We start from the raw sequence: 27,556 nt of genomic DNA, 5'->3' as shown, positions 1-27,556 counted from the left end.
TCTAACTTTCTTTTAAAGCTTTGGGGATAACCCTGTTTTAATTCATCCAATTTTCATGAAACAATCACTTACTATAGTGATCCTCACTGAATGATGGCCTTCAAATAAACTTTTACATGGAATCTCAGTGAGTTTCACCAAAGCAAGATGGCTGACACAGAGCCTCTACTTTTCAGACACTAGAGGAACTTATAGAATAGACACAAAGATTTGTTCCCCATTGTACCAAATTTACAAGGTTTGCTCCATTAGAAGACAAGTTTGACGATTTCCTGTTTCAACAAAGACAATGTCCAACTCTATAATGCTTCAATTGACAATAGGACATGAATGACGCTGAGATTATCAGTGTGTCAAACACACAGTGAAAAAACTTTACAAACATGCAGCAGATCAAATGGCAGGTGTATGAAACCACAAACAGGTAGTTGGTTGTTCAGTAGAAAAGTGAGGTGTTTCCATGACAACGAATTCAAAATCACTTGTACAAGGTACATACTACAGTTATCCTGAGGATTCTTCAGTTAAAAAAGAAATGGTGAGTCATTGAGTCCGGCTGTTCACACCTAGGCAGCCAGCCGCCTGTCTTACAGGCTCCATTGTGGCATTTGAGAATCCTTTTTGTTTTTGTTTTTGTTTTTTTTTATATCCATGAACAGTGTTCCATACTGACTTGGCTGATGAGGCAAGAACCACTATGGCATTTTTCATCAACTGAAAAATTACATGACAGCACATTAAGTCATTGCACATGCTGATTTTCTCATTTTCTCACAGTAATATCATAATGCCATAAAAAAAAAAAAAAAAATCCTTTAAAAAGTAATTGAAGATTTTCCTTTCTCACTTCATTTCACAATGAGGGAATAAAAATGGTACTACATGTATAAATTTCATACAAAACCTATCCTGTTTCTACACTTTGCATACCACATTTGTATGCATTCTGTGATTTAAAATTAACATATTGAAAAAGTGCAGCAGAAGTCAAATGTTTGGGTACAAGTGACTATTACCCACATCATTTGGTTTATAATTCATGATCTATTGCTTTGATTGTGTACTACACAGATATCCCTATAAGAGACTTTTCTCCTTTGACAGTGTTGATAGGCTCCATTCCAGCCTTGAAACGCTGTCACTTGAATTCGGAGAGTGTTTGTTAGAAATGAGCAGCACTTTGCACATCGCAATGTGTTCATCTCTAATGAACACATGATGAATAATACGCCATGCTGAAACTACTAATCTACAATGTTTTAGATTGCGTCACTGAACGGAACAAGAGGAAATTCAATCCAAAACCGCTGCTATGACCGGAATCCTTTCCGACAATGGCCTAGAAAATTTGCATCGATCCCTCACGTCAGAAAGCCCAGGCAGGAAGCGCTGGAGGACTGGCTCTGCGTGCCCTGCTGAGGGCGGTGTGACGGCGATGGGTTGTCCGTCTGTTCCTGCTCCCGGTCTCTCTTGATCCGGGCGACGAGAGCGTTGGTGGCCTCCGTCACGTCGCTAAAGACAGGAACTCGTTCTCGGCTGGCCACGTCTGCCAGGTACTGTCTGCCTCGATTGTAGTCCTTCACTGCTCTTGGAGTCAGCTATAAAAAAAGGTGTCGGATGTGTGGAAAGTGTACTCATGAAGGACAACACAAAAACTACTGAAAGGGCTGCCATACTCTCCAAACACAAGCCATATACTGTTGTTTTAAAAGAAGCGAAACACATATTTTGGAGATATGACATCTACAAAGTCTGCTAACCAAAATCTTAGAAAAGACAAGACACACACAAAATTTAAAAATCATACTTTCTTACGATAAGAATGAAGGCATGAATATAGGACAAACTTACCAATAGGCAGCCCTGCCTTTCTGAGAAGTGTTTTTAGTCTACTGCTTGTCTGGCCAAGACCGGAGGAAGTACTTGGGCAGTGAAGTCGTAGAGATTTAAACTAGCCGCATGTGGTTTTTAATTAATTACCTTTAGTCCCAACCAGGTATCCAAAATGCACCTGTCCGCTGACTTTAACTTGTCATAGCTACCATCACACTACACTGACTGGCATACTGAATCACAAAACCTCGGGACTCTCACAAATGGTGAAAGTAACTCTTCCCGTTATCACACAAGAAACCACCCCACCCTCATCCTCATGCACTATCATTCTTGCAGACCAGCATATGACGCACATGGTTTGATAAAATCAGATATTGTTTGATTTTTATGATGTTGTTGCAGAATATCACTACTCTTCAGTCACATTGTACAAATATGTCATGACTCACTCCACAAGTATTCCCTGAACCATTGCACCAAGGTTTATCACACATGGGATGACCCAATATTTCCTTTGTGAGGATTTAAATAAGCATACACAACACTTCATTTGATTTAGGAAGAATGGGGCAAGTGTTATCACCATGAGGATGGAGAGCAGTTTTATTTGTACAAGATGTAAACTGACTCAAATGGCTGGCCACAAGAAGACTTTAAATGCTTTGGAACAGTTTGCCTGAAACTATTCCTACTCAACTGCAAGAGAGTCTTACCTTTTCTCCATCAACCACCAGGCCCTCCTGAATGTCCTGGACACAAAGGATGACCTTCCGGTCTTGACCAATGTAGTGAGCCACCTGGGTGACAGGATCACATGTGATACAGGTGTTCATATTCAAATTGTCAGCATATACCAAAGCTGTGAGAATCCACAGAAGATACAAGTTGTTATTAAATCAACTCATTGTAGGATATCTAAATATATATAAACTGCATTTCCTTCCTCCCAGACACATAAAGTCATATGCATTCATACTTTATTCCACACCAGGTCTCATGAAAGCCTGATCTGTCTTGAGATAAACTGCATCAAACTGACTGATTTCAAAGGCAGATTAAAGCATCATGGTCACTTGCCTTGAGGGATCCTATAAACATCATACTCATCACTTTTCGTGCATGCATTGTCACTAATTCTACACTTTCTTGCCCATTTACAACTTTAGTCAACTCCCCATTGGAATCACATGCACGATGCATTTAATCTATTTGGAGTCAATATATCTCGGTTCCCATGCTGAGAAGACAGGTTCCATGACATTAGCTCCTGCCACAATTGCTGCCATGAAATATCTGCATGCTAAGCCAAACATAAATTCTACTCACAAACATAACCCTAACCATCATCCTAATCCTCACATCAAACTAAACATGAAACCCTATCACAGTCATAACCCTAACCCTAAGTCCTTGGAGAAAATAACACCGGAGCAATTGTTGCAGGAGCAAATGTCCTGTCATCGAACAGGCCACATCCAAAATCCACACCTAAACCACACCCACGGTCTACAACGAAACCATTTACGACCACACACAGGCCACATCCCATTCCCACATCTAAACCGTACCCACATCCGATTCCGTACCTAAACCACACCCACACCTAAACCACACGCTACACAGACTCGATTCTCACCTCAATCATGGAGCCAGCTGATCGTGCCTGGCTACTGATGACATACAGTAGGTAGTCACAGTTCTCCTTGGCCTGGGCCTCCAATGGCAAGTAGCGCAGGTTCCACTTTGGCATTACAGGGTCGAAGTAGGTAAAACCATTCTTCCTGTTCAGAAATGGCAAAGTAACATTCAACAGAATGACACAATCCCATTCATCTTCTGAATCAAACTGAAATCACAACAGCACGAGTGTTTGAATACCTAATGCCTCGCACTGTTTAAAGGGATCATTAAAAATAAAAAATGTATGATCAATCCTTTACTTGATTAAAGATATGCACATACTCAAAGAGAAAGACGGAGCAAAGGGTATTTAAGAAGAACTAGAAATGTTGCTACGGCGACTGGTATGCCTCCGCCATAATGCATGGTTCTCCTAATAGGTCTACAGTACAATGTCTTGACAATGTGTGATGACAGTTTCACACAATTGGCAAAATATCAAAATGACAGGTTTGCCACAAATGTGCTGAATGTCCACTTTCCTAGAACTAGGTTCAATTGGATGAATGATTAAAATGTCAGAGTGCAGGTATTTGGGGGAACTGATGATTTTTACTTGACTTTTGACCCTTTTATAAGTTTATGCATTGAGTAATTTTCAAGGTATTGAGAACTAGAAATGTCGCTATGGCGACTGATGCCTCCGCCATAATGCATGATTCTCCCAATAGGCGTATAGTACAATGTCTTCACAATGTGTGATCCATGACAGTTTCACATAACTGGCAAAATATTGAAATGACAGGTTTGTCAGAAATGTCTTGAACTGGGTTTGCTTTAAATTTCTAAGAGTGCAGGTACACATATTTGGGGAATTGAGAAATTTTACTTGAATTCTGACAGACCTTTATTTTTGTAAGTTTATGCATTGAGTAATTTCCAAGGTATGAAGAAAGAGTGTAATGATGGTACAAAATGGATTTTTTTTTTTTTTTTTTTTTGGGGGGGGGGGCATTGAAACCTGGCCTTTGACCCTTAACCTTTGACCTTTGACCTTCTGGCTGGAAATTTCCCAGAGAATCTCCATTAGGTAATGCATGTATTAAGTTTTGAAACTAATAAAGCAAGCATTGCATATACTAGTATATGAGGGAAATAGTAAAATTTTGAGATGACCTTGACCTTTGACCCCCTGACTATTGACCCATGACCCCTAAATTCCCTAGAAAATCCCTGGCAGTCAGTACATGCGTATGTTCCACGAAGATACATTGAACCATTTGCGAGAAAAAAGATATTGCAACATTTTCAACTAACCTTTGACCTTTTGACCTTTGACCTTATGACATGAAACTCTCTCTGGAGAATCTTTATGCAGTAGTACATGTCCACACCAAGTTTCAAGAAAATACCTTTGGGCATTGCATAGATATGGGGGAAATTGCAACATTTGCAGCATTTGACCTTGACCTTTTTACCTTTGACCTCTTGCCAATGTCACTAAAATCTGCTCAACTAATTGTCCCATCATACATCATCCTTGGACCAAGTTTGGTGAAAGCTGCTTCATCCAGTTTTGAGTTATCACGTAAACAGATAAATTTTAGGATTTGACCTTGATCTTTGACCTTTGACCTCTATCCGATTTCACTGAAAAACTAATCAAGTAATTTTCCCATCATACATCATCCTCCAACAAAGTTTGGTGAAATTTGCTCTATCCAGTCTTGAGTTATCGCGTAAACGGATACAATTTCATGATTTGACCTTAACCTTTGACCTTTGACCTTTAGCCGATTTCACCAAAAATCTATTCCAACAATTGCCCCATCATACTTCATACTTGGACCAAGTTTGGTAAAATTCCAGTAAATATTACTCAAGTTATCGCGTAAACGAAAGCAGACATACGGACATACGGACGGACGGACAACCCGAAAACATAATGCCTCCGGCACCACTTCGTGGCGGAGGCATAAAAAGTATAATTTTAGTATCAAATGGTAAAATAGTATTATCTAAACCTGGCCTTTGACCTTTGACCTCACAGTTCCAAAGAGAATCACTGTTGGGTAGAACATGAATAAATATCTAAGTTTCATGATAATACCTTGAGTTACTTTTGAGATATGGAGGAAAAAGTGCAATTTAGTACTTTATTTCACTTGACCTGTGACCTTTTGGCAAGAAACTTCCCACAGAATATATATTGGGTAATACATGCATACATCAAGTTAAAAAAAATCCTTCAGGCATTGCATAAATACAAGGAAAGTAATGATATTTTGAGGAGTTGACCTTGACCTTTGACCCCTGACCTTTGACCCATGACCCCCAACTTCCCTAGATAATCACTGCCCATCGGTACATGCATATATACTAAGTTCCATGAAGATACCTTGAACCATTTGCGAGATATGGAGAAAAACATGAAATTTCAACCTTTTTTTCACAAAATAACCTGTGACCTTTGACCTTTGACCCCGTGACCCTAAAATCCAAACAAAGTATTATCCCCCCAGGATATACCCTCATACCAAGTTTGATGCAAAACCACCTCACGGTTCTTGAGATATCGACAAAAACAAAACAGGACGGACGTACGGACAGACGGACGGACGGACGGACGACCCGAAAACATAATGCCTCTGGCCACTTCGTTGGCGGAGGCATAAAAATGATGTGCTTTTGACTTTGAACAACACTGTTATTCTCACAGTTCCTTTTTAAAGGGTGAGGTCACACCAAAGGTCCCACAAGTTCACAGGAAGACGTACCTAAGGATAGGGATGACAATCTCCTCTCTCCAGTTACTGTTCCTGCAGGAACCACCCAGGAAGACATCCCTACTGATCTCAAGACTCTCAACCTCCTCTTCTGCATCCTGACGTCCGATCTGACGAAAAAATCCTGGGAAAAAAAAAGAGCACAGAGTCACTGCTTAGTAAATTACACTGGAATCAAGCTGCTCTTCTGATTAAGAAAAAGGAAAGGAATGCAATTTTTTGTTTTGATTTGTTTTTTTAACACTGTAGCAGCCCACCAAGTTGAACCAAGAACCTTCAAGAGGTCTTGGCTTTGGTTGTGGCCTTTCATTCACTAGTTGGGACAGCCCTTTTAATTGTTTTGCAGCGGCCTATCATGAAACAGAACAGGCTCTTCAGAATACAGTCCAGTACGTTCTACCCCCTCTCCCCTTGTTCATGATCTTTATGAATATTCATACTTCATCTATAACCTTTGCAAATAAGCAATAAGGGTCCTTGAAGAAGTATATGGTATACTAGATGGCAGCTCTACAACAACATATATTTGTCCTCAACAGAAGATAACAATCTAGACCTTATCAAGGAGAGACTCAAGATCAGAATAGCATTAGCATCTCATCATTAACTTTGCCCGGGTTTTGTAAAGATGTGATATTTGTAGAAAAAAAAATTGCATCATTGTGTACTTACTGTATGTAGACTGGAAGAACTGTGATAATCCACTACGATTGGGTTCATAGAACAGGTACTCAGTAACTAGGCAACAGAACTCATTGAAATCAAACTCTGGGGTGTCCCCCGACTTGCTGCAACTCTGGACGATCTGATCGTAGGCAGGAAAGGACAGGTTCTTCTGTGTCAGAGATCTCATTGCCAGCAGAGCCTATGGAGAAGATTAGATAAACAAGATGACATTGTCATAGTTAACTGAACGACAGTAGATGTCTTCTGAAAATATGCTGTGCTCATGAACCCCTGACTTACAGTAATTTTGAATGCAGAATCAATTGTTGCATACTAGCATCATTTGATAGTTCTCATTTGATTGCAAATCTTTTAATACATGAAGACTGCAACTGACTGCACAATATGATGACAACATAATGTGTCACTTCTTCACTTGAACCAAATAATGGTTTGGTAATACAAAGCATAAGCATTCTTGATGTTCCTCTAATTTATTTGCAGGATTGACAAATAAACACATGTAGAGACTAGAAATGTCGCTATGGCGACTGGTATGCCTCCGCCATAATACATGATTCTCCTAATAGGTCTATAGTACATGTGGACAATGTGTGATTACATTTTCACAAAATTGGCAAAATATTAAAATGACGTGTTTGTCACAAATGTATCGAATGTTCACCTTCCTTGACCTGGATGTTTAATTGGATGAATAGGAGAGCAAGTATTTGGGGATTTAAGAACTTTAACTTTGACTTCGACCCTTTCATAAGTTTACGCACTTGAGTAATTGTCAAGGTATAAATTGTATGGAGAAAAAGTGCAATTTCTGTATTGAACAGTAAATTGTTATCATTTTCATCTGGCCTTTGATTCATAAGAGAATCAATGTCAGGCAGAACATACATAAGTATATACTAAGTTTAAAGATAACTTGAGCCACTTCCGAGATATGGAGAAAGAAGTAAGTTCAGCACTTTCACTTGATCTTTGACCTTTTGACCTTTGACCTTCTTGGCAAAAAAAAAAGAAAATCCCAGCGAATCTCTAGTGGATTATACATGCATACATCAAGTTTTAAAAAAAAAATAATCCTGCTGGCATTGCATAAATATAAGGAAAATAGTATAATTTTGAAGTATTGCCCTTGACCTTTGACCCCTGACCTTTGACCACATGAACCCCAAATTCCCTAGATAACCACTGCCAGTCAGTACATGCATACATATACTTTGTTCCATAAAGATACCTTGAACAATTTCCAAGATACAGATAAAAAAGTGCAATTTCAACATTTTACTTGACCTTTTGACCTTTGACCTTTTGACCTCATGACCCCAAACTTTCACCAATGAATCTTAATTGGGTAATACATGTATACACTAAGTTTCAAGAAAATATCTTCAGGCCTTGCATAGATATGGGGGAAAAGTGAAATTTTAAGCATTTGACCTTGACCTTTTGACCTTTGACCTTGAGCATGTGCACCCAAAAGTTGATAGGCACAACTTCACCTCCTAATACACATACATGCCAAGTTTCATTAGGATATCTCAAAAGGTTTTGATAGTTACCTTGTCCACAAAATTCATTACGGACGGACGGAAGGACGGACGGACGGACGGAAGGACGGATGGACGGACGGACGGACGGTACGACGGACGGACGGAAGGATGGACGGACGGACGGACAACCCGAAAACATAATGCCTCCGGCACCACTTCGTGGCGGAGGCATAAAAAAGTACATTATACCCTGGTAGATCAAATTCACAATTTCGCACTCAAGGGTCATGCCAAAGTCATGCATTAAATGTTGCAATACAATCATTTTGTAAAAAGTCGCCAATTTGAAGTACATTGAGCCAATGCCTATTCATGCTTCCAGTGACACTTCACCATCAAGTCCTTAGGCTTGTATTTCATAAATACAATAACTTAAAATCAATACAAGGTTAGACTTTACATGATGCTCCTACAGTAGAAAGTTGAAATACAGCAAGGCAAGACCTTCGATGAAGATACTCACATCAGGCATTCCAATTTTCCCTGTGTTCTGGGGATCATAGGTCCTGAATGTCTCCTTGAGGTTTCTGAAAATTCAAATTTCAATAACTATTCATGAAGTCCAAAATATCTCATATGACAATATCAGCTAGAGATATTATTGACAAACAATACGTTATTATATGGTGGAATGGTATCAGTTTGCTTTTAAATCCAGCTAAGAAAAGTTACCAGCATATGCATCTTACAAATACAAAGATTATGACATAAAGGAAACAAAGATAGTGCAGTAAACAGAGAACATTCATGCTGAATTAACACTACAGTACACGTATATCACAATAATCACAGAGAGAGGGAGAAAAATGGCCCCTCTTAATTACAAGTTGTCACTGAATGTTACTAGGTCTATGTCTAGATTTCCAATACCACAATATAATTCAGATGCATAGAAATCAACATTCCTGGAGAACCTACCACTTGACTGCCTTGACACTCAAGAAAGACTTTCCCTCTTGAGTTTCCTGACTTACATGAGCCGAAGTCCCACCCTGATGTCTGGGTGCTTCACAGGCTGGGCCCCGTCGCTGAGATCCAGTCCAGGGATGGGAACCCCTTGGTTCAGGACTTTGGCCGTGCAGTGCAGAGCTGTCTCCAGGTCCTCGAAGATGGGCAGGCACTGGCGCTCCACCAGGTCACAGAGGAAGGCATGGGCAGTCTCCATGTCGCCCAGTTCCCTGTCGGGGTCATAGGGTTCATCGTCAGTACAGAGGTCAGAGGTAAAGGCAGCAGAGGTGGTGGTGCTGTGTGGCCAAAGGGTCGAGTCGATGTGGAGTCGGTCAAGTGCAATGTGTTTTTTAGAGTGGCAAGGAATGGAGTATGGCATGGAGTGAGGATTGGTCGGGAAGGAAGGTAAAAGTTGGACAAACTTTGATAAAGCGCAGCATGGCGATTAGTAACAGATAGTACAGCAATACACCGATGTGACCCAGCAAGAGAACACTAAGAGAAAGTGTGCTGCTGAAAGAATGCAATCTGATGTTTGTGCTGATGGTAGTCACAGAACGTTACGCCCCCATTCCACACAGATTTTTTCTCATCGGTCACTCCTCAGAAGCAAAATTTGTTGCCTCCGGCCACCCACTGAAGTGTATCAGATCGCAGACTGATGAATCTGACCGACTTGTTTGGTCGACTATCAGGTCAGTGTCAGATCCTCATCAGAAGATCTTGCTTCATCCGATTACTGCCCGTCATGTCTGACACTGACCTGATAGTCGACCATCACAAGTCTGATTCATCGGACAGCGATCCAATACACTTAGGTCGGTGGCCGGAAGCAACAGACTTTGCTTCCGATGAGTGACAGATGAGAGAAAATCTTTGTGGAATTGGGGCATTAGATATCAGTAATTGGTTTAGATGAAAATAATGAAAGCCATCACAGTTTATGTATTAGTAGACTTTACACAAGCTTCAAAAACCCGTTGAATCAAAGACTGTCATAGGCACAAAGTACTTATACTTTCATAAAGATCTTTCAAAGTGTTTTTGAGGATCAGAGCATTTTATGCTCATTGTTCTCAGACATCACAAGACTCAGTTATGAAGCATGTTAATGACCAAGCACAATGAATTACATACACAAATAAGACATAAAGACTGGCAAATACAAAACCTAGCAGTGAAATTTCACTCAATATCTATGTTGACTTTCAAAAGTAAAGCACACCAATGGAACAGAACAATGGCAGTCCCATTAAAACAACGTGATTGTGCACCACAAAACCACCAAAAAGTTGCAAAAGACGAATTGCCACTAGCATTCAATATGTAGTGTTGAAAAAAACTTTTCACATACAGTGTATGTATTTTACTTTTGTGAATCTTGGCTCCTCATAGAATTCTAGAATTTTCATGCACTAAAAAATATCTGGTGCTATGATTATCATCACGCAAAAACGGACACAATTAAGAGGCTAACAGGAAGTTGCAAAAGAAAAATCAACAACAAAAAACAAAAACATGAAGTGCTTTTTATAGTACCAGTTTTTGACAATCTTATGCAAGAGAGGTGCAAATACCATGTCAAACTGAAAGAAATGACGAACAGATATTCAAGAGTTGTCCATCAAGCGTGCAGGAGGAATAAGGACACTACAACATCAACATGCAGAGGACCGGTTAATGACAAGTCTGGGTTCAAGACTACTAGCCAGCCATCAGTCCAGATACTTCAGTACATTGTGTGCATGAATACTAGGGTATGTACTAAGCAGGGGTCGCACTTAACTTTTTTTTTAACTAGCCAGGCGGACTACTTAGAATCAATTTTGACACTGAAGCAATATTTTGGCTAGCCAGACGGACTAGTTACTTCAGAATTTTATGATTTTTAGCTAGTCCGACATGATTTTGGGTGGCCAATGGCCAGCGGACCATCGCCAATTTCGAACCCTGCTAAGTAGTAGTCAGACTGTGTGATCACATTCAATTTACGATAATAAACAAAGTTTCCTTTCCCATGACAGGCAGTAGCAGTCTCAGTTGCCAACACTCTATTTTCCCACCACACTTCACCTGAAAATGGCCTTGGCTTCAGTATAGCATGTCACCAGCACCTTTCTACTTCCACTGAGGAGGTTTTGATTTTGCCGATGTTTGTTCCTTTGTTTGTTTATTTGTAATGTCTCTATGTTAATTTGATGAAATGCTCAAAATAAGTCATAAAATGAACAGAGGATTAGTTTTAATGGTGATCAAGAACATGACCCAGATCCAGGGTTGTTTCAAAAAGATGATTAATACACAGTCCTATAGCATCAGTGACTCAATATGGCCTGGTGGAGGTTTGCACTCCTCCAAGTGCTTCTAGAATTTTCATAGCTGATAACAATATTATACTCTTCATAAGATATATATCTCATTTCTTACTCTCTTTTTTTTTTCTATGTACAATTTCAAAATCATTACTTTATATATCTGATTATCAGATATATGCTATTCACCAGTGATACAAGGGAAATGAATTAAATGGCTTATTAAGCTTGCCACTTCAAAGAACAAGAAGGAATGTTTGACTGCTTGCACCATTCATCACAGATATATGCCTAAGGGAGAATACTTGAGACTGCATAAATAAGGATTTCTGGAGGCAAGGTTAGTCATCATCACAATAGAACAATGGTAATGAGTCCGGGTCAGTTCAATGAGTGATCAGTGGGCATAAGGGGTGCGTGAATTCAGCCACACACATTGAGTCATTGGTGTTGGAAAGAGGAAAACATTATTTTCACCCCAGGTCTCTCAAAGGTGGAAATCAACAATGCTAAAACTGAATTTTTTTTTTGGAAAAATTCAATCAACAAGTCTTCAAAGCAGAGACAACATATCATTTCATACACACTAGTCTCACGACACAACAACAGGAGAAACACATATCGGCAGAACATACTTCTGAACCATCAGCTGCTGCTATGACACGCTCACATGAACCATGTCATCAAAAAGCAGACGACCAGCAGCTGAAGTCATGATTAACAACCACATTACCACAATTACTGACGTTGCAATAGCATTCATGTGTTGTCAATCCAGAAATGCAATTTCAAACCTCTCAAAATAGTATCACTTCACCATTTGTCACAACAAAAGACTACAGAATATATTTTGACATATCACAGCATAACTGTCACATCACTGATATGATTCATGTCAAAGTGAGACTTGACCGTAGGATTTTCTTAGAACTGCAAAGTTTGTTGATTAATTTCTGTCATGCAAAATGCTTAAAATGGAGTCTACTGCCATTACCTGAAATCAAGAGGTCAACGCCATTGGATCTGCTGATAAGCATATTAAGAGTAGCTCAACACGTCTTCGTAATCATTATTATCAAGTTCCTATTGGCTGTGAATTGATGTAATAATGCAACAAGCTGACCTGTGCATGTTTCATATCTGCAGTCACAACCCAAATACCCAAAATTGCCCGTGTAAAACTGATAAATTCAGGTTGGGAATCTTTAAAAGTGACTACATCATGAGGATATGGCAGAAAGTAATCAAATTGCTATCAATCATAGTCAATTATGTTAATTTAGAAAGTGTATGTTTGATCATTAGCCTACATAAAATTCAGAATCATGCATTGATTAAACAAAGAACACACAAAGGACAATATACAATGTAAATATTTCAGATGCATCCAAACATGGTATCCATTTAAAACTAGATGGGGGAGTATGGGTTCTTTCCACATATCACTAGGAAACATTTACTTAACAATAACACTAACACATTAGGTCTTCAGTGCAATAGAATAGACAACCAATAAACATGCTAAGATCATAGATAATAAGTATGGATATATTTCATTGCAAGTCTTGGCTACAGAGATCATTCAAACATTTTCCCTAGCAGCTGCAAACCAGCATTAACCACGACTTACTTTTCTGTTAACGTCTCATTTTCAACAACAGATGGAAGCCCTTTGAGCACCAGAATGAGGGGCCTGTTGGCACCTGAAATTAAGAAAATTTCTACCATTAGAATAATGAAAACACTAACTTTTAACTGCTACCAAATATGTGATATAGCAAAAAGGTGATTATGTATGAACTTGGTACAAAAATGTAGCATATAAGTACATTTGTACTCTTTACAAGGGTGATGATGTGGCTCAGTCTGAAGCATGTCTACCTTGTCATCCAAATGATTTGCGTCCGATTCCCATTGTGTGCAGCTCTGAGCAAAGTTGTATGTTCTCATACCATCCCCTCATAGTAAAAGGTAAAACACTGTGTCCCTCGATTAGAACATTCAAATGGAGGACCAATGTGTGAGTTAGTCATGACTCATGCACATAAACAATCCTTCTTCACCCATTCATTGCAATAAAATTAATTCAAAGGTTGATAAACTTGATCAATACTGAGTACACTAATACTGTTTTGGAAAAAAAAAAAAATCACCTTTCACACATGCCAACATCAGTAGATAAGAAAATAAAATCTAGGGGTGCTATCTGAGGTCTCAATTAAGTTTGTAATTAACTTCGTATTTAATCAGATAGACTTTCGTGCCAAAACACTTGTCATAAATTGTCATAAGTCATAACTTCTTCCTTAATTGAGCTCTCAGAAAAGTACTTCGCCAATGAAGCGCACTTGCTGATTTAACATTAATTAAGCCATCAGAATACAGCCCCATGACATATCAAATTTTATCATCAGTCAGTTGATATTTTAGTCATCACAAACTCATCACTCCCTTACTTCATTAATCTTCACTAATTTGTTCAGTTTGGTTCATTCAAATATGCAAGCAAAACAAAGGCTTATGGATAAAAACACTCCACACTGTGACACATGGCAGTTCATGGGGTGACATTACAGTTTTACAAAAATGCACAAGTGTAAAAATTATAGAAATATCGCACATCAAAACTGACTATCCAAAAGGAAAGGGCTAGACATATACATTGTAACAGAATCAATAAAAGAAGAAAATATACATGATATCGAAAAATATGGGAAATAAACTCTGTGAAAGTGAAAATTTTTACGCCAGTAAATTTTTGCACTACTGTAGCATTCTTATTTCTGCGGAATTGAAATCTAAAACAGTATAACATGCAACAAGCAAAAAATTTGAGTGGTTTTACTTTCACACCAGTTTCATGTCGTGCAAAATGCATGCAGATTTCCACTCGGCAAAAATTTCCACATTTAAGGTTTACAAGCCTTGGACTGTGCAAAGGTATCTGAGCTTTCATCCATTTCACTGCTTAACTATGCTGGCAGAGTTTCATACTGATTAGCGTCAGTGCAAGTAGTGCTTATTTCATCTGAGTTAGACTGTTTTACTTTGGGGGAAAAAAAAAATTATCATGCAGGACCCTCTGGGAATGAAATTAAACAAGCCTCGGCCACAACCCGCCATACTTGCACAGTGCGTGCAGTCCACTTGCAAAAACATGGGCAAAATTTGGGGATCTGTACGTAGTAAAGTATCGCCTCAGTACAGACTTTGGAGCATGCAGACACGCTGTAGCATTTTTAAGACGCGAGGAACTTTCGTTGCGTTCGGGCTATGGATTCAATCTAAGTACTCCCTCCCAGCTCTTGCTATTCCTTTAACCCCCCCCCCCCATGTTTTCAGAAAAAAAAAAGTGAATGCCATGGTACAACGTCTCCGCAAAAAAAAAAAACGAACTGACTAAAAACACGCACTGTGGGATGTGACCGAGGTTATACTGAACACATAATGACAGCACTAAAACAAAAACAAAAAAGATAGAGCTACCTGCTAGGAAGGATGCCTCTACCATTGATGCTATGCTCCTGGTAGAATTATCAATGACAAAGAGAAGAAGATCAGCCAGTCTTTTGGCCTGGTCCTCAATTTCAATCAGGTCTGGACTCCATGACTCAACTTGCTGTAGGAGAAAGAAATACAGCTAGTGTATTTATATCCTCTTAAAGGGACACTCCACTCCATGTTTAAGGTTTATTTGACTAATAGAGAGCAAAGTTACACAAACAGATGAGAGAAACTGTCATTAAACTGGTTAAAACAAAATAAGAGAGCTGCACAACACTTTAAAATTTCTTACATGTATGTAGACATTGGCCAGAACTCAGGACCTACTACATTCCTAATGACAAACAATTAGGAGTGAAAAGGCTAGGAGTGGCATATATGGAGATATAGCCTGTTGTTCATAATGATTACTATGCAGTGTTGAAATTAACTAGATGCAATGTGAGGCTCCTTGGCATATATTACCAGGACAAAATAGATGTGTCAATATGTTATAAGTTTTTGTCTTCATGGTATACTGTAAAACGAGGAATGTTCGTGTGCATTTTAATTTCGCGAATTTCGCGAGCGCCAAGATTCGCGAAATTAAAATGCACGCGAAATATCTTGTCTATACTACATGCATTGAATGCCAGTAGCAATTCGTGAAAATTTCATGCCACGAAAAAGGCCGTCGGCTCCAATTCGCGAAAATTTCGTGCCGCGAATATGTCATGTTTTACAGTATATGTGCAGTTATTAGACAAACTTATGGAGAGTATTGTGACATGAAACTATTACTGAGAGATAAATTCACATGACAGGTCAAATTACAATGTGAAAGAGTGCCTTCGACACAACAAACATTTGATCACTGCAATAGAACCTCGGCTTCAGAACAGGTGATACGAGGATTGCACAAGTCATTACATTCACAAGCAACATATTGGCAATGACAACGGACAAAAGTCTGACGTCACTTTCCTGATACATTATTCAGAGTGTGCATACTACTACACAACTGGTGATGGGAGAGAGCAAGGTTGCTTCCGGAAGGAGGATTACACTTCTAACAGAGTAAATTTCACCTTGGGTCAAATCAGCAGGCCCTCACTACCAGAGGAAGTGACTTGGGCATATCAGCCTGTAAAACAATACTGTCAAGGTCTATAGGGGCTTAAGCCCCTGATGCCATGTAGACTCTGTTCTAAGACCCTATAGCCATTTATTTTCATTCAATGCAATCACTCCATAGACCTGTTCTGTAATGTATTCACAGGCCTCGAAATAGGATTTTGGAGGGGCACGGCCATTTAGAAAAGGGCACTTTTTCCAAGAGGCCAGGGCACTTAAGTCAGTCAGAGGGGCACCAAGGCCACATTGGAAAGGGCATGTTTGGTGTTTATGAAAAAAGAAAGAAGAAAAACAAACCGAGAAAAACAAACAAACACACACACACACACACACACAAAGTGCAACACACAACAAAAACCTCTTCCCTACAGCTGTAACACATTCCCGATCTCCGCGTTTCTATCAGGTGAAACGACATTTTTTAAAACAGGAATAAAACAACAGTAGGTATTGATTGAAACTCGACACCCTTTCAGGCCAGCCAGGCTGCCATGAAACTTCAAAGCACATTCCGACAGCTGGCTGGCAAAACCACAAGGCAAAGGAATTTGCGTGCGCGTGTAGATTGCTATGATTAGTCTGTGACAGACCAGACAGTTCATGACCTCCAAGAATGCGCCAGTACGCGCGGTTTCTTTTGTTGATTGGTCTCTCTCTCTCTCTCTCCACCCACCCCTCCCCATTCCCCAGTCTGGCACACCTTGGCATCGTGGGATTTTTCTTTTTTCTTGGTGAACTTGGAGTTCACTCTTCACTACTCTATCTGATATGCGCTGCCTAGCTAGTACATACTCGCGGCCGCTGCGCTGCGGAGGCAGTCGGGACGGTAAAAGCGTACATGTACGTACACGTCGTCTCGTATGCTGCTCGTATCTCGGAAAGATACTTCGAGTTTGAATCAGATATATCGGGACGCGAGTGAACTGAAGGTATGATATTTGAGATCAGGAAAGTTGTTCAAGCTTATTAAAGAGACTTTGAGAAAGGGCATATCATACGTCATAAATAATAACTTTCATTCTAAAAGGGCACCACGGCCCCAAGAAAAAGGGCACATTTTTTTTGGCCGTAACTTTGATCAAAAAACAAAAGGCATTGCGGCCAACGAGAGGGGCACCGACGGCCATGGCCGTCGGTGGCCGTCGGTTAATTCGAGGCCTGTATTCATATTGAATATGTCTGCTTTGTTCGTAAAAAGTGCCCTTAACAACCACAAAATCGCAGCTTTCCCAACCTAGCAACAACTATTAAAGTGAATTCCAGCCTATGGAACTCAATGGGAGGGAGCAGGTGAATGAAATGCTTTCTCACTATGCTGGAGGAAAAGAAACATCTATTAAATTGTAACACATTACACTACAGGTCTTTTTCTTGATCATCTATTTTTTCCTTTCTTGTCATTCACTAATTTTTTTCAACTAGTCAAAAGCAAACCTTTTGAAGAAAACCAGACAAAGGTGTGAAACAAAAGTTAAATGGACACAGCATTCAATAAAATAAGCGACAGTGAAATCTAAGTAACAAATATAATTCTGACTTCCATTTTGCTTGTCAGCTGAAGATACCCCGAAGTGGCACCAGAAGTTGCGCTGAAGGCCTTTTTTTTTTTTTTTTGCTTGTTAGCTCATGAAACCCGGAAGTGGGCCCCCACTTTTGAAAACGTAGCGCCGGCGGTGGCAACAACTAGAAATTCAATGTTATGATTGACTAGACTTGTTACCATATAGTTATGGGAGGACATTAATGCAGTAAGCAGCACAGAAGGTCTGAAAGCTATGCTGTGATCTTAGTGGTTTATGAGATTTCCATACAAACATAATTTGATTTGTCATGGAAAGTGAAATGAAAGATACTGAAATCATTAATATCAAACATCACACGGGACCATCCTTTCTAAATGTCACTACCAGTGTCATTGATGTGTAATGAGTGTTCTTCACTTGTCACTTCACATCAACATCACACTATATTTGCTTGAATATTGGCAGAGTCCATGAAAGTCATGACAAACCTGAACACACCCATACATCTCCCTGACTCATACTGCTTTCTATTCTTAAAGTTCCAAATTGTCATCAATATTGTTATTAAGACTCATACTAATACTGTAAGAGTGGAAATTTTTACACGAGTAAATTTTCATGCTCAGCCTGGTAAGATGAAATTTCTGTGTTTTATTTTTGCCCCAGTCAAATGTCACATAAAATGGGCAAAAGTTTCCATTTTTCCGGTAATCATAGTATTAATAACAAAAACAAGGAAAAGTAGAAATTACGCAGTGCGTAATATATGTCCCCGCCGGAAGTAGCATTTAGTAGCAAAATGTACAATATAGGTAAAAAGATGAAGGTCAAAGGTCAAAGAAGTCAAAGGTCAAAATTCTATGTAGAAGTTTTGAAGCCCTCACCTAGTGCCATCACATAAAGCAAACGGAATCGAAATCGGGTTAGAAATGGCGAAGGAGTAGCATTTTGTAGCCAATGTACAATATAGGTAAAAAAATCAAGGTCAAAGGTCAAAGAAGTCAAAGGTCAAAATTCTGTGTAGAAGTTTTGAAGCCCTCACCTAGTGCCATCACATAAAGCAAACGGAATCGAAATCGGGTTAGAAATGGCGAAGGAGTAGCATTTGGTAGCAAAATGTACAATACAGGTCAAAAATCAAGGTCAAAGGTCAAAGAAGTCAAAGGTCAAAATTCTGTGTAGAAGTTTTGAAGCCCTCACCTAGTGCCATCACTTAAAGCAAACGGAATTGAAATCGGGTTACAAATGGCGAAGGAGTAGCATTTTGTAGCAAAATGTACAATATAGGTCAAAAATCAAGGTCAAAGGTCAAAGAAGTCAAAGGTCAAAATTCTGTGTAGAAGTTTTGAAGCCCTCACCTACATGTAGTGCCATCACATTAAGCAAACGGAATCAAAATCGGGTCAGAAATGGCGAAGGAGTAGCATTTTGTAGGCAATGTACAATATAGGTCAAAAATCAAGGTCAAAGGTCAAAGAAGTCAAAGGTCAAAATTCTGTGTAGAAGTTTTGAAGCCCTCACCTAGTGCCATCATATAAAGCAAACGGAATCAAAATCGGGTTAGAAATGGCGAAGGAGTAGCATTTTGAAGCAAAATGTACAATATAGGTCAAAGGTCAAGGTCAAAGGTCACAACTGAAATTCTATATAGAAGTTTCAAAGCTCCCATGTAGTGCTATCATATAAAGCAAACAGAATCAAAATCGGGTTAGAAATGGCGAAGGAGTAGCATTTTGAACATTTTGATCACACACGGACGCACACACGGACGGACGGACGGACGGACGGACACACGGACGGACACACGGACACACACACGTACGGAGCCCGTTTCATAGTCCCCTGCTCGAACTCGTTCGGCGGGGACAATAACAGTAGAATTATGATGATAATGATCATGATGATAGTATTATTGCCAACTATTTTGAATATTACCATTACTATCTTTGTTTTTATTATTGTGGTTACTATAGAAGGCAAGAGAAAATAACAAATGATCAGATATATAGATTACAACTCAGTGAGTTATGAATGCACCAAAAGATCTTACACATATCTCTTATTTACCATATATTTCTTACACAGATTCAATGTCAGTTGTTTTCTGAAGAAATTCCTCATCAGTAGCAAAGCATGGAACATACACTGAACTGTAACAAAAATGTACGCATCATCAAAAATAGCTTTGAATGAAAGTGGATGTGGAAGAACAAAATAAAGGTACTCTGAATAATTGTGATCAATGATGTAAAACTTACTGGGTTATAGAAGGTTAGGCTGTATTGCTTGAGTAATGGGATGGCTACATCTCTCCGCCATGTTGTAGGATTGCACGACCCACCTAAAAACACTGATGGAAGACAACAAAGCCAGATCATACAAAATCGTCTCCCCTTCTTGGACAACACAAAGAAGACTCAAGCTACTAACGTACGAAAACTGGAAGATCTAATGAAAACCTCTAAGTTCAATGTTTATGAGTGAAAAAGGAGGGATATACAGTAATTGACAAATTACGGCACATGATGAAGATAGCAGGCAAACTGCAGTAAAAATTTAGGGGGGGGGGGAAACTCCCTGAAGTTTTTGATAAAACTATATCAAAGTGAGATAGGTAATAACAGTTAAGTATAACAATTACAGAAAACAATGCAAAACTTACCATTAAATTTGGCAATAACTGATGATCTCTTTGATGGGCTATGAGGCTGAGGAGTGTATCTGGAATGTGATGAAAGACTTGGCAGGACACTGCATGGAAGGAAAAAAAGTCAATCTGAGACAAACTCTTGAACTCAATTACTGATTGCAGCAATGAATATTGACTATTTCATGGCAATCAAGCTAATGTTTTATTATAAGAGTTTCTCAACTAAATATGAAAAATGGGAGGGGATAGGGAGAGGTACATAACAAGCATTTAGTCCTTGGTTTACATTTTAATCATGATATCAAGACCTAGCTCCTGATAACATGATAATTGACAATAATAACATGATAACTGAACCCAGTGTTGTGTGGCATTATATCAAAGTTCAATCACCATACTAATTGGGTGTGAGGCAAAGGTCGCTGTCAAAACAAAGTGATTGAAATGTTCTTGGAATAATATCAAGGCAATTTATCAGACACAATGACGGTTTGGCCAGTCATGTCCGATAAGATCAGGTGGTAAGAGAGGCTGCTTACTCACCTTGGTTTGGCATACTCTTGCTCCAACTCGGACGCAAAGGTGCAGAATTCACCGAAAGTTATCGCATCTGTATTTTGTCTTTGACAGCAGTCAGCAGCTGTGTGAAGCATGCAATAAACTGTGGAGAAATGGGTGAAAAATAGACAATATCAAAAAAGATTTTCTGTAACTTGATATGTTTGCCCATTTAGTTCAAACTTAAACCATTTATCTATAGATTCATGACCTATTTGAATTAGATGTATTTAATAGAATAGAAATACATGTATAAGCTTAAATCTGCGACCTTTGGTGAAGGAAATCACCTTTATGGCTTCAAATATTCTGTGTACTCTGTGATCCACTCGATATGCAGTAAGGCATGTTATTCAGTGATCTTGTTTGAAATATGGCTGGTTCATTACTTTCACATAGTTTATAGAGCATTATTGCTTATTCTCTTCCATTCCACATAAACATGAAAATTGTTACTAAAGTACTGTCATTTGGCCTCCATGGAAGTACATGTTTTATTCTTCTTGTCCTTCACATGACTTACACAAACCTGTCTTTCTGGACACATTTGTCTTTATTTTATTTTTCTCAGTACATTTCACCAATAAGGAAGCAGTATCGTTTATGTTTACCTTGTGATTTAGTGGGAAAGAAGCCCAACTCATTCAGAACTTGGATGAGTTGCTTCTGGTTGATGTGCTTGGAGCCTTCGCTATGCCTCTCGAATGCATCAAGGTATCGCCTTACACAAGGGAAATGATTCAAAGGGAGAGTGTGTTAGACTAAGTGCACATATAATATGTCAAACCATTTGAAGAAAGACAGCAACATGCAGTAGTTAGTGAGATAGATCTTGTAGAGAATATGTAAACACATGTTGAAGACAAATTGCACATTCCATGGTCACATACAATTTGTAATTACCCAGTTTACCAGTGTACCAAGTACAAAATTATTTGAACAAAAAATATAGGCCCTACATAGAGATGCTATATGCACCTACTATGTACAACATATATCTTTCCTATACTAGATCATTATTATCTTGGAGTTCTCTGTCAATAACCATTTAGTCTAGACTATATACTTTATCCTTACATATATTCAAAGGGACTGCACAGCATGGTTGAGGTGAAGATTCAGGATTATAACATTTTTGGTGAGATAATGAGAAACCTCTTAATGAAAAATGAAAGAGCATGCAAGTTCAAGAATGATTCAACATTTATTTGATGAAAATTGGTCTTGAAATGGCTGAGATAGATTTCCAAAAACGTCATTCTTATAAAATTGACAGACCACAGCTTTTAGGATCTCTTTGTTTTACCTTGTTTTTACATATAATCTCAGTCATTTCAAAACCAATCTTCCTTTTGATTGCCCTTAGAATTGTATGCTCTTTAACATTTCATAGAGTGGTTTCCAAATATCTCGCAAAACGTTACAAGCTGAATCCTCACCTCAACCAGTACTGTAGAGTCCATTTAAAGTGTAGGCCTACTCCTTGTATTTGCACAAATTTCGTACAAAACAAGAATGGAAAAAAGAGCTGCAAACAGAAGTTATGGAAGCGATTGTGTTAAAGGAAGGGTTCCAGGAAGTTCTTCATTATATATCACTATAATAAATGTACTATACGCCATACATTTCGCAAGTCTAAATTTTCGCGAATCGGGACATCCCAACAATTTCGCGAGTGCTTACATTTGCGATCGTGGAGTCCTGTACTGAACGGAGAAATGTATGTCACATTCATATCGGCATTAGAGTCAATATTTTCACGTGTTTTTAATTTCACAAATAGCAGCTGACTTGCGAAATTCGCCAAAATAAAAACCTTGCGAAATATTCATATTGAAAACTTTCGGTCATCTGCGAAACCGCGCTTCTGTGCGAACGCTACAACACGTAAAACGGGTCAAAAATCGATGCATCTTTCCACAAAATTTGCCATAACTTTTAAAGTATTAAAGTAGCAAACTTGGGGCACCCGGATTCTGAAAGTGGACATTTTAGGGATTATTTATGTGTATACATCATTATTGTAACATTTGTAACAGTGACGCACTTTTGATCAGAATAGTACCTTATGAGTAGATTTGTCTATGGCGAACAGTCCAAATTTGATGAATTTAAAGGGAAGATAAACCCCAAAAACAATGTGGATTGAGTGAAAGCAGCAACATTAGTAGAACACATCAGTGAAAGTTTGAAGAAAATCGGACAATCGATGCAAAAGTTATGAATTTTTAAAGTTTTGGTGTTGGAACCGCTGGATGAGGAGACTACTAGAGGTTATGACGTATGAGTGGACAACAATACCATGAAAATATAAAGAAAATACTACAAAAATCCATTTTTCATGAAAATTACAAATTCCATCAACTTCATATTGACATATGTTAAGGGTAGCAATTATTCCCCCTGCTTTCTGAAAGCGGTCGGTCCACTGCTTTTTCATAATTCTAGAAAAGTGAATTTTTGTTGAATTTCCTTTATATTTTCTTTGTATTGTTGTCCACTCATACGTCATATCCTCTAGTAGTCTCCTCATCCAGCTGTTCCAACACCAAAACTTTAAAAATTCATAACTTTTGCATCGATTGTCCGATTTTCCTCAAACTTTCACTGATGTGTTCTACTAATGTTGCTGCTTTCACTCAATCCACATTGCTCTTTGGGTTTACCTTCCCTTTAAGGGCAATTCCGCAGTTAGGTGGACATGACATGGTTAAAAGAAATGTGCCTCTTTATCTTACTCTTTAATTTAGGTATCATCTAATGCCATGGATTTTCACCAATCATTAAGGTCTTTCAAATTCAGTAGATTTTATTTTTTGTGTTTATTGATTTTGCTAGATCTGAAACCATCATTTAAAATGTACATGTGGGACTGGGGGCGCTGAAATTCACTTAAATGCATATTACAGTGGGTTCCTTTGAAATTTTTTCCTCAAAGTTTTGCTAAAGGGTAGAAGATGAATACATTTAAATACTCCAGAAGTCATGTGACATTTTGTCAATTACAAAAGGGTGAAATGACCTGCGGAATTACTCCGGACAAATGTAACGTTACTAACCGTAACGTTACTAACCACGCCTTTGGGGGTCTAGCTAATGAACTATTGGTCGATCTGCTAAAAATATTTGTGTGAACATTTGTGATGATGCAATAATTGAAATTAATGCAACACTTTGTTTGAAGTAACTCTAATTTTTGCATACTTTTTGTTACAAGACATTGATTTTTTTGTCATGTCCTTTTTTCGTAACGTTACTAACCAGCCCTTTTAGTTGCCATAGCAATTCTAATATTTACTGGATTGTATTCATTTTTTTCTATATCATAAACCTGGTAAGGATGAACATGTTTTTAACATGATTTTGACTTGAAATGAATAAATGGTGATTTAGTAGTAAAAATAAATATCTGAATTTCTCTAAATGTAACGTTACTAACTGCGGAATTGCCCTTAAGCATATTTTGCTGTCTTGCAATTCTTCCACATGGGATATCTCAGGAACGGAAGGTCGCACGAACTTGGGGCGGACAGTTTCCGAAAGCAGAAATTCTGGGGTGGTATTCTGAGACCGTTTTATCTCTGTTGTAAGTCTGTTGTAACAAATCGGTATTCTGAACACCGTTTTATCTCTGTTGTAACTTCTGTTGTAACTTGTGTTGTAACTAGTGTTTTATCTTGCGCACTCTTTGCCTGCGCATACCATTGTCTTAGGGTATGCGCACGCGCGTAACAGTGGGCGCAAACCTGAACACCCATTAGATTACACGGTATTCTGAAAACTGTTTTATCTTCTGTTGTAAGTCATGCCCTGTGCAAATTTATGCTTCTGAGATAAAACAGGGTGGAGGGTGTTATAACTCCGTTGTAACTTTCGTTTTAACTTATGTTAGATAGTGAGATTATTCATCAACTCAATATTGTGGTATGCGAGTTCAAAATAAAAAAGATATAAAAAAAATAAAAACAATGTATGTACAGATAGACAAATGATATAGCAGTTTGACAAAATGTAAACTCATTCCACAATACAAAATTTGGTAACAGTAGCATTGCAAGTACATACGCGTAGCATAATTATGCACATAGATAAAAACACAAACACATGAACAGAAAGGTTACCGGCACCGTCGGCACTAACTTGTTTTAAGCACTATTCATTTCAAAAATATCTTTCAAAATATTAAATATTTTTTAATATGATTTCACTATCTTCACCAATAAGAATTCATTATCAGTACCTTTGGGTGTTTCAAAATATTTATTGCTGGGGACGGCGCGAATCCTAAGAAAAGTATTAGAAGTCTAAGTTAACAACAACAATAATAATAATAATAACATGGCATTGCAAGGGCTTAACTTAATTTAGAAGCGTCTAGTTCCCCATAAACCATGAAATTTGGGTTCCTCTTATGAACGCCAGATATCTTCTTATTTTTTAAACAAATTTCAAACAAAAGACTTAATCTGAGATAGCTTTGCGAATCCCCTACTGCACCAACTATACGTCAAAACCGGTAAGAAGGCATAATGATCCAAGCTTCTGTTGTAACTTTATTTTATCTCTGGCTCTCTTTACCTGCGCATACCATTGTCCTATTTGTGCGCACGCCAGAGAATGAGCGCTTCTTAAAACGCGCAGAGTTAAGCACGGCGCATTTGCCCAAGGGAGCAATCTTATTGGTTGAAATGTCTTAGATGCTACTTCTAACAATATTTCTTATTGGATATGATTATTGCGATGGGCGTGGTTATCATGACTTACAACACCGTTAAAACAGTTTTCAGAATACCGATTTACAACTGTTTTAACGGTGTTATAACTCACAGACTTACAACACAAGTTACAACACAAGTTACAACAGAGATAAAACGGTGTTCAGAATACCACCCCTGCCCATTTTTGTGATATAAGGATCTTGTTCATTGGTTGAGCAGTCCTGACGCACTTTTGCAGTAAAGTTATACTACCCAGTCACAATTGCTGTCATAGGGAACGTGTACAATCTATACAGAACTATCACATGGCGAGACTACCAACGAAAGAAATTATAAGGCCCTAGACTACCCGTATATCTCAACTGTAGATTTAACCCGATTTCTTTCGCCTACACACACAACACACTACGTGTGAAATTATGTGAACATGATGTCCCTCCACGCACGGTGCTGCCACCCCCATTGTAACGTGTCGACTATACATAGCCACGCGCCCCACATGCACTCACTTTCCTTTCGCCAGCATCTGCTATCTCAAATTTTCAGCGTGAATTACTCTAAGTAGGGCAAAAGTTTTCAATATGCCGCAGCAAATAATTTTATATTGATTTTACGACTAGGATCCTAGAGTCTATTTTTTTTTTTTTCTAATTTTAGCGGGGAAGGAGGGGTACATACATGTATGCAAGTCTAGCAAAGACGGAAGACTTGCAGCTGGACTTTGTGGAGCTACAAGTAGGCTATAATTTTACTCTGCATTCAATTTTTCATAATAAAAACCATGGTGACTGCAAAGAATTTATGTGTTTGAATGATAAGACTAGTCAAATCAATTACGTCATCGACTAAAATAGCCCAAACTTCAGGATAGAGATGTGAATGTTTCTGTAATTCATTCAAGAAATTGGACTGCTCTAGCCACAAAATGCAGGAGTTTGTTAGAAAATTCAAATTTTGAAATATTACAACATCCTTTAACGAAGGTGCTATCTTCCATTAATTCAATTTGGCGGACTTGAAAAACTACTTTACATAAAAGCTACACGGAAATGTAGATATGGGACTAGACCTCTACCTCGTAACGGACCCGAAGACGACGTTTTCTCCTCTGTTCCAGTTGATCACAACATCTGAGTCTTGATGTTCTGGCTGAAACCATTTCAATAGTTTCCTAAAAGAAGACATGATATCTCACATCGAAACAAGTGAGTCCCCTGTCCCTCTACGTCGTCAGTGAGAATACAGCATTTCTAGCTCGTTCTTTCCATTTCCGTCTGGGCGGCAAGGCTGCGGTCGTCGCTCCCGTGTGGCTCGCTCGCTCGGTACGGTGTGTATGGCTGCTAGCTGTGCATGTGTTGCTCCGTGATGTTCGCCGAATATCATTGAGAACACTAAACCCGCGCCAATCTGCTGTCGTTCCCGCGAAATCTCATTTGTCTCTCAAGACCGAGAGTAACTCTTCTCGGCAGTCCGTCAAGACCACCGATGAACGCCGTTTAGATGTGTAGCAGCTGTGATTTTTAACTGATGTGATTTATCAGGACGACGTCCGCAGCCCCGCAGTACCGGCGCGTTCGATCGATGTCATGGGCTTTTTTTGGCTCTTCACAAAATCCTTCGTGTCGAGTCTCGTTAGATTAGTCACCAACACCGCCATGGCCATGCGGGCATTTCTAATGAACTCGCCAGACCAATGAAGACCCACGGTAACCTCGAGCAAGGAAATCTCATCTCATCTGTAACAGGCTCGACTG

The 27,556-nt window shown here is 38.8% G+C and overlaps 1 protein-coding gene across 1 annotated transcript; it reads right to left on the bottom strand.

Annotated features, from left to right (window-relative positions):
• Positions 1 to 1,359: 1,359 nt before the first annotated feature.
• LOC139732863 (uncharacterized) lies at positions 1,360 to 27,092 on the bottom strand. The gene is made up of 14 exons (XM_071643705.1): positions 26,878 to 27,092; positions 21,696 to 21,805; positions 21,070 to 21,187; positions 20,539 to 20,627; positions 20,135 to 20,226; positions 15,223 to 15,355; positions 13,367 to 13,439; positions 9,451 to 9,720; positions 8,940 to 9,003; positions 6,915 to 7,107; positions 6,234 to 6,366; positions 3,473 to 3,617; positions 2,550 to 2,633; positions 1,360 to 1,598 (listed from the first exon to the last, which is right to left on the bottom strand). The coding sequence occupies exons 1-14, from the start codon at positions 26,985 to 26,987 to the stop codon at positions 1,362 to 1,364; spliced, it is 1,851 nt and encodes a 616-aa protein (XP_071499806.1). The 5' UTR covers positions 26,988 to 27,092; the 3' UTR covers positions 1,360 to 1,361.
• Positions 27,093 to 27,556: the final 464 nt, after the last annotated feature.

The sequence above is a fragment of the Diadema antillarum genome, unplaced genomic scaffold (genome assembly GCF_040938485.1).
Source record: "Diadema antillarum isolate AM-2024a unplaced genomic scaffold, OU_Dant_1.0 scf00000024, whole genome shotgun sequence".
NCBI classification, from domain to species: Eukaryota; Metazoa; Echinodermata; class Echinoidea; order Diadematoida; family Diadematidae; genus Diadema; species Diadema antillarum.
This window is presented reverse-complemented; position numbering and strand designations above follow the sequence as displayed.